The 10026-nt window shown below is 36.8% G+C and overlaps 2 protein-coding genes across 2 annotated transcripts; both read left to right on the top strand.

The window, feature by feature from the left end:
- Window positions 1-739: 739 nt before the first annotated feature.
- On the top strand, window positions 740-3727 carry LOC113674592 (ubiA prenyltransferase domain-containing protein 1-like). Its single transcript, XM_027191077.2, has one exon. It carries the CDS (start codon window positions 1733-1735, stop codon window positions 2651-2653), a length of 921 nt encoding a protein of 306 aa, XP_027046878.2. The 5' UTR covers window positions 740-1732; the 3' UTR covers window positions 2654-3727.
- Window positions 3728-6088: 2361 nt separating this feature from the next.
- LOC113674556 (uncharacterized) lies at window positions 6089-9840 on the top strand. Its single transcript, XM_027191031.2, has 8 exons — window positions 6089-6220; window positions 6391-6446; window positions 6781-6946; window positions 7089-7229; window positions 7873-8115; window positions 8302-8385; window positions 8474-8551; window positions 8676-9840. The coding sequence occupies exons 2-8, from the start codon at window positions 6399-6401 to the stop codon at window positions 9107-9109; spliced, it is 1194 nt and encodes a 397-aa protein (XP_027046832.2). The 5' UTR covers window positions 6089-6220; window positions 6391-6398; the 3' UTR covers window positions 9110-9840.
- Window positions 9841-10026: the final 186 nt, after the last annotated feature.

Below are 10026 nucleotides of genomic sequence, written 5' to 3' on the forward strand. Positions count from 1 at the left end.
CAATTCTATGATAATTTGGTCAGATGTAAATTGGCCACCGTAAAGAGTTTTTAAAGCTGACATATACATAGAGCGCTATCCCTTCATCAGAGCAAATTTCTTTGGCATCGTGGTCATTACGAGTAGCAATTTTTCAGTTTTTTTTTCTGTCAACTGGAATAAATTAAAAACTTGAACGATTCTCTAATTAAAAACTAACAAACAAACAAACCACCTAATAGTTACAAATCAACCTTACCGGAGCGATTCTCTGGTTATCATTTTTGTGTAGAACGCATGCGCAAGAGACCCGTGGTGGGGTGAACGAACAGTATAAAAAGGGTAAGTTTCTTAAGAAACAGTGGTGCAGCGTCGGTGGATAATACTTAATTACATGGTAATTAAGTATTATCAAATGAGTCAATAACGTAAATTGGCCATCGTAAAGAGTTTTAAAGATGACGTTTCGAGCATTAGCCGTTCGTCATTATTTTGTCAAATAATGACTTGCTGTCGCTAAGGATTGTAGTTCCGCTTCATTGCAGGCTGCTTTAATTATTGTGGATTGGCTTCGTTTCTCTGCGAAGCATTTAGGAGCTTGTACATTGCAAGCTTTACTGATTCCTGAATAAAACACCCCTGTTAAAAAACAAAAGCGGCATTAATTGACCAGTTTTTTACCCCAAGTCAACTTCATGTTGAAGATGAATTTAAGTTTAAAGAAAAAGAATTGTTTACCGTTGTCGCCAAATCCAGTATTTTTTTTGTTGTTTTTTTTTTGTTGTTTTGTTTTTTACTTATTCATATCACGACAACTACACTTTGGAAAAATTTAGTTGGTTGATTTAACCCATTAGAGGCAATGCAAAATAATCATTTTGGTTTTATGAAAATGCCAGAACAAACCATAGAAACTCGATGAAAATGCCAAAAAAGAGCATTTTTACTTTTCTCTCTGACTTTTTAAGCTCCCCTGTACAAAGCTTGTTCTGTAGATGCAATTCAGCGCCCGTATATTTTACAAGCCTCGAGGAAATCGTCAGTTTCATCCCTAACACCTGTTGTCAAATGCTTAGCTATGTTTTTACGTTTTTAAAACCATTGTCGCTGTTGAAATACTAGGATCAGATTGGAAAGACCCTTAGAAAAGTCACGAAACTGATAGAATCGTAGTCGTTTATGATCAATTAAGTGGGAAAAGGGTATGTCTGGTCAAAAAAAAAAAAGAACAATTATTGTTGTAAAGTGGGCGGGAAAATTGAATATCCTCAGGGCCCTTAACCCTTTCACTCCCAATATCTCTTTAGCAACTCTCCTTACTGTCTGCCATACAGTTCTTGTGATGTTAGTTTTGAGAATTTGGTATTGGATCAGCTAATAATCCTCTAACTGATATTTTTCTTTATTCTCATCAATTTGCCCGCTTGATATTGTCTTGATATCGTAAGGAGAAATTATGTCTTGGTCACTTATGGGAGTTAAAGGGCTAAGATAAAAAAAAAATTGTGAGGACTTAAGACTCGTCCCTCAAGATCCACCTCTTCTCCAGTGCTAAGATTTTAACCCGACGAAAGTGAAGGAACAGAATTGAAAATAGAAGAGTTACACGTCCTACTGTTATCAATATCAATGAGGTGCGAGGAGGCCTGGCCAAAAGTTCGCGGCTCAGGGGACTAAATGTGCTCCGTACATGAAGAATCTTAGGTAGAATCGTTGTACGCGCAGTCTAATGACTCTAAGCACTTGAATTGTTATGAATGGTACACAAGAACAGAAAAAGTCGACGAGAGCCTTTAAATTATCTGTCTACTTGTTAGCTTTGCGGCCATGGTCCTTCTCAGCGTCATTTATTCCGGTGGTTTTAGGGGCCGTTTTGTGTTGGAGGGCGACTGGTCTTTTCAGTGTCTCGTTGCTCGTATTGACAATGATAGCTGTTCTTGGAGTCCACGCGGCCGGCAATCTGGTAAACACGTATTACGACTACATGAAAGGAATTGATAGCAAAGTATCAGACGATCGTACTCTAGTTGATCACCTTTTAACGCCTAAAGAGGTTGTCAATCTGGGCGTTCTTTCCTATGGCCTCGCCACCCTTGCCCTTGTGTCCTTGGTTGGATTATCATCAGCGAAAATGGAACATTTGTCGTTCTTGTTCTTCGGAGGACTATCTGGCTCGTTTTTATACACTGGTGGTGTTGGGCTAAAATATTACGGTGTCGGTGATATTGTTATTGTTATCACGTTTGGTCCTTTGGCCGTCCTTTTTTCTTACCTGACTCAATGTGGTAATGTGGCGTTGTTTCCGCTGGTCTTTGCCATTCCTGTGGCTTTGAGCACGGAAGCTATTCTTCACAGCAACAACACGCGAGATATGGAGACTGACAAAAAAGCCGGTGCAGTAACGTTGGCTATCATTCTTGGCCAGCAGCTCTCATATGTACTCTATTGCCTCCTCCTGCTTGCTCCATACATGATATGTACTGTGCTCTCAGTCAACTTATCTGTACGTTTCCTTTTACCCCTTATCACGTTGAGAATGGCTTTCAAATTGGAAAGAAGCTTTCGGGAAGGAAAACTTATTCTGCTTCCTCAAAAAACTGCTAAATTGAACTTAATTTTTGGGTTACTGTACACTTTAAGTTGTTCAGTTGCCCCTCTAAGTCTACCCAGCTAAAGGTTAGCACATTGGTAAATGGATTGGATAGTGACTGTGTAGTCTGTGTAGCATTATAATCTTTGGGGGAGTTCTATTTTTTCAGATTGAAGTTTTTTTGTTGTTTTGTGTGAATGAATGCTTGTGACTCCCCAGCAATGAATTGTTTTTAATTCTCTGTTCAATTAGAGGACCATAATAGTGTGCTTTTTTTTTTAGGTGGTAGTTGGTAAAATTTCCCCTCTGTGGTACCTCTTATCACCCCTCCCTTAAATCACTTAATTGGAATTCAACAGGCAAAGAATTGTTCTACCAGGTGAAAAATTTCTTTTAACTGTTGTGCTTGAAGTAAGGAGGCCACTTTTACTACTTGTAGAGCTAGAAAAATGGACATGTCAAGTGTTTGATTGGAGTGAGTGAGAGAATTTTGCTGAGTTTTATATTAAGGCATTCCTTTTTCTTTGGAATTTATTATTTTTTCGTTGATCAAGACCAACCCATTAGTCTTTATAAATCTGATGTTACTGCAGTCCATGGTCCTCAGTCATGTTAATTTTGGGGGCACCCATTGTAGTCTGTAGACCTGTAGTCAATGTTTGTGTAAGCGTGCAAGGGTTATGGAAGTAGCATTGAAAGTTTGTATTGATTAGGTCAGGTATTCTGCAACCCAGCAAATGGATTTATTGGGTATGTTCCTGGCAACTCCACTGGTAGCATTTCTTCAATAGTCATGTAATTGCCTCAATCAATCAGTGGACAGAGTAGTCTTCAAAAAGTTTTTAACTTTGGTTGTAAGTTGTAAATTAGGCCAACCTCATAAAGTGTTTTTTTAACACTGCCTGAACAAACCAGTTTTAGAAAAGAAGAGCAAAAATAAACCAACACCCAACAGTAAAAAATGTAAAAAAAAAAAAAAGCATAAAGGAATGGAAAATTTTGCTTTGAATTCATGGTCTTGAACAACTCACACCTCTTATCATTCCTTGATACCATGGTCCAACCAAGCCTAAGAAAGAATCTGTTGATATCTGGGTTTTCATAGTATTTAAGAAAAAGTCATTTTGAACACAAATTAAATGTTATATTGCATCAAAAGTTGACTTTGTATTTTTATCGTATTAAACCTCACCCTAGATAATAAATCATTATTGGATGGGGATGAGCATGATATCATGAATTATCAATGCAGAGGTCTGAGTTAACTGGCAAAGGGGAAGGCTTGGACTTGACATGATAACCCAATGTTTGCTGCAGATATTGAGTTCAAATATCAACTTGACATTGTATATTGACTACATGCTCTCAACCAAAAATACCATAAATGTATTTATCAGTAATTGGTGATACAATTGAATCTGATCTTTTTCCATAGTTACATTTCATAGGATCAGACTGAGTGTTTCTTTAGGTACTAAATTGACACTTTTCCTTGAAATTCTTTACTAATAAATGTTTAAATTTGTAACCAGTATAGGAAATTAGGATGACGCTTTCAATTGAAGAATTGTTTGTTGCGAATGAAATTTTCTGGGTTTTTAACCTCTTCCTTTGATTCTTTTGGTTGCAATTCACTACCTCAAAAGAAAAATATACTTGTTTGTCTCACGATTTGGTCAGTTCAGCTGTGGATTGCTATTTGACATTCATAACTTGCCATAAGCGTAGATTCTGGCTCAAGAAAACCTACTGGTAAAAATAATCCAATTACCTAGTTAGTTAGAAAGAAGTCTCATTGATTCTCTGCACTAAATAATTAAAAAATTATGAGTTACAATAAAACCAAAATAAATTTGTTTTCCCACTATTCCATCCATGTCCTCTGCAGAACATGAGAAGAAAAGTCATCCAAATTGAGCTATCAGTTTTTAAGAATAAGTTACCTTTAAAGCTTATCTTTTTGCAATAACATTTAAGTCTCTTGTTATTGTTATTACATATTTTGTCAGCATTGGATTCACTATGAGCTTCTTTCAAAATTATTCTGAATTTTTAAGAGAGAACACGTTCACTTTTGTCTAAGAACTAGCAAAAGGAATATTGCAATTTATTCATTCACCAAATTAAAACCATCGTAGGCGAAAAAATCAGGTTACATTTTTGTGCAACTTCAAAGAAGTTTTCAACCACCATTGAAGATTTATGGGGGGTAATAAATATAATAAGGTATTGTTCAGTGTTACCAACTGACTTGAAAACATAAATTGGCCATCGTAAAGAGTTAAAAGGCTGACGTTTCGAACGTTAGCCCTTCGTCAGAACGATTGGAGGTGTTGTGAGTTGCTTGTGGGTTTATATGCAGAAAATGGATCAACGCTATTGATGGGAAAAGTAAACCCCCGCATAACCCACAATTCCTCCAATCGCTCTGACGAAGGGATTACGCTCGAAACGTCAGCCTTTAAACTCTTTAGGATAGCCAATTTACTTTTTTAACTCAGTTGATAACACAACTTTACCCTGTCATTTTATACTCTCCCACCGACACAGCACCACAGTAAACTGTGGTGCAGTCCCCCTTGATGCAAATTATGACCTTAAAAGCAACCACTCGAAGAACGTTTTGAGTAGATGTAGTTTAAAAGTGCGTGATATTTTCACAAATTGTATAACAAATTTTTCCATACGCTCGGTTCTTTTTACCGATCAATTTTGTTTTTTTATGTTACTTTAAACACCCTTGCTTCCAGCAACCTCAAAATGTACCGTGAACTGATGAAATGACGCGCGTGATTGGTGCCAGAACAGGTATGAGTGGGGTAAGTTTGTCTCATTATATTTCCTAAACAAGCACCGTGACCTATCTTTTAAATTGTATTTTTCGAAACAGATATTGGTAAGGAACATTTAAGGAAAGTTTAAGAAAAATTGTTCCATGCCTATTTTTTCTGATGAATCACCTTCAAGAAAAAATCTCAGAACTATTTCGACAAATGTTTCAGCATACGTGGGGGACTGCACTATTTTGTTTCAGTATGCGTTTAAGCGATGATGAGACAAACAGAAAACCGAAGGATTAAAAAAATAATAACGGTAAGCACCCCAACTGTGTCATGTACATTTATTTTCATTAAAGTACTCATGTCATAAAGGGAACATTATTGAAGAGGATATCTCCTCTGGAGGCAGATCTCCTCTTTGGCCTTGCATTCAGAGGAAGGTTTGCTAATGAACCTGCTATTTTGGTCACTACCGGTCACGGAGTACAACTGACAAAATTTCTTTCACAGAAAATAGCTTCACAAATAAAAGTAAAAAAATTACTCTCCATTGATTAAAGTCTGTACTCTGGCTTCAGGGGGCAACACGTACGCGCACTCTTCAATTACTTAAATCCAGGCTGCTTCTCAATTTTTGGGTGAGTAATGACCGCGGAAAGACTGAGTAGAAGTTCAAACAGCCAATCAAATTTCAGTTTATTTTCAAAGAATACATATCACCGGTAGGAGCCAGAGTGCAACAGTTTCTTATTTGTGTAAGTGGGGTACGCCGTCGACACGAGAGATCTCTCCATAAAAGTACGGTTTTCTGGCAATACACAGTTAAAACTTTACCGAAGAAAGTTGTATTTCATTTGTTAAAATCGAGAAGGTAAGCTGAGTTTCTCAAAAACACCTAACTGAATATTTTTTACTCTTATTTTTCAGTATTAAAATTTCGACTTCCTCTTTGACGAGAAGTAGCATACCAAAGGGCGCTGGACGCATTTGTTTTCTTGTTATTGCATATATGATTTTATTTTCTCTTTTTCTCTTTTACAGTCTTGAAAATGGCTAAAACTCTCAATTCTGATGGCGCTTTACTGAATAAAATGGAGGTGAGTTTACGGACTGTTTTCCAACTTAATTATATATTCAAACTTCCTTTCAGCTCGGCGAGGTGAAGCTCTCCTCAGCCCCAAAAAATTAAGTCGTTAAAAAAGACATCATCCTCGATTCGAACGTTTCACACAAAAATTCAGAATATATATTTCGTCAAAGGTATTCTTGGTGCAATATGGTGAAAAGACAGAAATAGCTATTTTTGTCACTATCGCGAGGTGGTTAGCACTTCCTGTTTCCTTTGAAATCCCCCTCGCGCAGCAGATGGTTCGATTTTGTTTTCTCTGTTGGTAATGCGATGTCTGAATTTTATTTTCCTTTTTCTTTTAGTGGTTCAACTATCTAACCACCTGTAAAATGGATCGGTTTGCACAGGATCTTCTTCATGCAAACCAACCACTCGTGCCCGAAGCAACTCCGGTACCTGGATTTGAGCGCTTGATATGTGCTCCTCACATCAGTCGAAATCAGAAAATTCACACCATGAGGCAACTAGGTTTGAAGTCGCTATATTTATGTCCTGAATCAACCTAAAACGTTCGTTTTCAGAATGCCTACTGCGTTCTAATTTAAAAATCGAAAGAGGAAAAAGTCTATAACTTGAAAATATTCGAGTTTGTTTGTGTCTTAATTTGCAGTTGAGTTTCCTCAAGAAAAGTCCTTCTTGGATGATCTGTATGCCCTTCAAGGCGACGAAGTGGATGCTCTTTTCAATGGGATTTCGGCCAGTGGCTTTTCAGACCACTCTGTTTTCAATCCCGAACCAGAGAGATATAAAGGTATTATGACCTAATTTTTACTCAGTTTGCAATTGTTGTGTTTTCCGTTTTGAAGACGTCATTCCTTGTTTCCAAGGCGACCTTATTCTAATTGGTTTCGAGTCTCCCTTCATTGACACCTGGTCCAATTCGTTAAGACTTCCTGTTTTCGTTTTTCAAAATCGTCAGCCTTATTATTAAAATTTTGACTTTGTTTTTTGAATTTTATGTTTTTTACTTTTTAGTATGACCGATTATTAAATTCTCATTCTTAAAAACTGATAGCATGATTCAGACATAAAAGGAATAAAGGAAAGACAGATGCATATTGGTTTTCTATCATTATCAAGAAGTGTTGCATCATGTCTAAAATTAAAAGAGGAGGTGATTATTTTTTAAGCGGTTGCTGCTTAATCTTTTTCTCCCCACATCTTATTTACACCTCCCACAATTTATTAATTTCAGCCATGAACTTGTGATATTTAACCATTCAAAACTAAATTTCCTCATGTTTTGATTCTTATATTCTCATCACTCAGTTGATTAAAAATCAGTACACATTGAATGGAGAAGGTATGTGGATCAGTTCTGGTTCAAAGGAATATCAAGTTCGCACAAGTCTAATCATATTACATGTTTATTTAACATTCCTTTCATTTTTCAGGTATTGATCACCTACCAGACCCAGCAGTCTTTGATGGGCTGCTAGATGAAGTACCTACTGTGCCATATACACCCAGTTTTGTCCCATTCGTCTCGAAAGAGGAGGCTAAGTTCCAAGTTTGTGGTGATTCAGTGTACAATTCACCTGCTAGCAGCAGCCCTCCCTACAGCCCACCTACCAGTGAATCTGGTTCAAACACCAGTGCTGATGAAGGGATTCAAAGTGACCTTGAAAACATTGATGGTTAGTGAAAAGAAACCTCACCAAAACATACAGACACTATTGGACATATAAGAACAGCCCAGTGACTTGACTGCTTTATTCAAACCTGTTTTCTTAAAGGGTATTACTCATAGGTGTGAATTCTAGAATATTTTGTGTTATGATAACCATTTGAATTGTTTCTTCTGCATGTAAACTTTGTTTTAGATTTTTTTCTGGATAGAGTGAGTCCATCTGCAGAGTCACCCTTATCAGTAAATGGTGAAGCTGTCACATGCAATATTAAACAAGGTATCATCATTTTATTCTCATTTTGAGTATCTTTAGTATTGTGAATTGATATCTTGATTTTTACTCTGTTAACTCTAATTTTTAACAGAATCAACTGTGTCAGCTGTTGTGCCGAAGCCAGTGAGGAGACGAAAGCGTGGGCCAAGACCACTGGTCAAATATCGAGGTATGTGCAATAAGTATTGCAAGTTTGACACCTTTTTAGTTCTTTTTCATCTCTATTTCCTTCTTGTGCAATCACACAATTTGTCCAATTTTAAGGTAGGAACTTGTGTTTTTCCATCTTTTAGGTGATGGACCAATTCAACTGTGGCAGTTCCTACTGGAGTTAGTCACTGATCCTAAATGTTCAAAACTGATCAAGTGGACTCAGGATGAGGACTACGAGTTCAAGATCCTTCAGCCCTCAACAGTGGCTAGGATGTGGGGGAAAAAGAAAAATAAACCAACCATGAACTACGAGAAGCTGAGCCGCGGTATCCGTTACTACTATGGCAATTCAGTGATTGAGAAGGTTCATGGAAAAAGATATGTTTACAGGTTCTTGTGTGATATCCCCAAAATTCTTGGCTATGATCCAATGGCCATTAAATGCGAAGACATTGTGGATGATGCTGTGTGTGGAGAAGCTGTACCTGAAGTCAATGATACACCACATGTTGCTCCTTCAGTTGAAGATAGCTTTCTTGCTGGATATCTTGACTTTAGTGTACTTTATAGTTAAATTCTTACAGTTTATGTTGAGACCCAAAACGTTATGTAACGTTAAGTTGTGTTACTGTTATTGCAGTTATTGTTATTGCGGTGACACTTTTTGTAGCTTGTATCAAGCAGATTATGTGGTAGTCAGCCCAATGATTTATAAATCGTATCGATTTTATCCATGCAAATGTTGTGAAGTAAAGTGTACAATCACTCTGCCACATCAAATTTGGTAAAGGCCCAGAGGGATTGGATGGTTTTTTTTGCAAGATTTGCAATAAACTGCATACTTTGTATGTGCCCTGTGAAAATAAAAAGATTGTATTTGTAAGTGTGAGATATATTTAGACGAATGAAAGGAAATCTGTTTCCTTTTATTCTTTGCCATTTTAAAGGTCTTGCGATGTCTTGTGGATGCTGGCATGAAATGCTATGATTATAGTTACATCAATATTGTAAAAAATACATAATTTCAATATTTACATTAGTACATGAGCTGCATAATCCAAGGCTCACTCAGGTGTTAAGAGGAATGATGAATCTGTCTGTTTTCTAGGAAGTTGAAAAATATTTGCCATATCTTTGAAAGTTATTTCTATACACAATTTAAAGTAATAAATAATTATTGTTACACTGAACCAGTGAGCACTGTACTTTTTGCCTTTATATTGCTACCAGGTAGCTTTATTTGTTACAAATTAGTGTCTGTAATATGCTATTGAGTGGGTGGAAATAAAATGCTTCTTAAATGTACTTGAATGTGACAGTTATCTGAATATATAATTATTGTACAGCGTAGCAATGGTTTTGTGATCAGGCTGTAGTAATACATTGTCACAGTAGGTATGTGATGGTGGTTGAAACTTGAGAATATCATCTCACAGTTGAACTCTTAGAGTCATGGTCAAGGTACTAGTTTTTAACATTTGGAGATATCTC

Source organism: Pocillopora damicornis, chromosome 8 (assembly GCF_964200805.1).
Source record: "Pocillopora damicornis chromosome 8, jaPocDami1.2, whole genome shotgun sequence".
NCBI lineage: Eukaryota > Metazoa > Cnidaria > Anthozoa > Scleractinia > Pocilloporidae > Pocillopora > Pocillopora damicornis.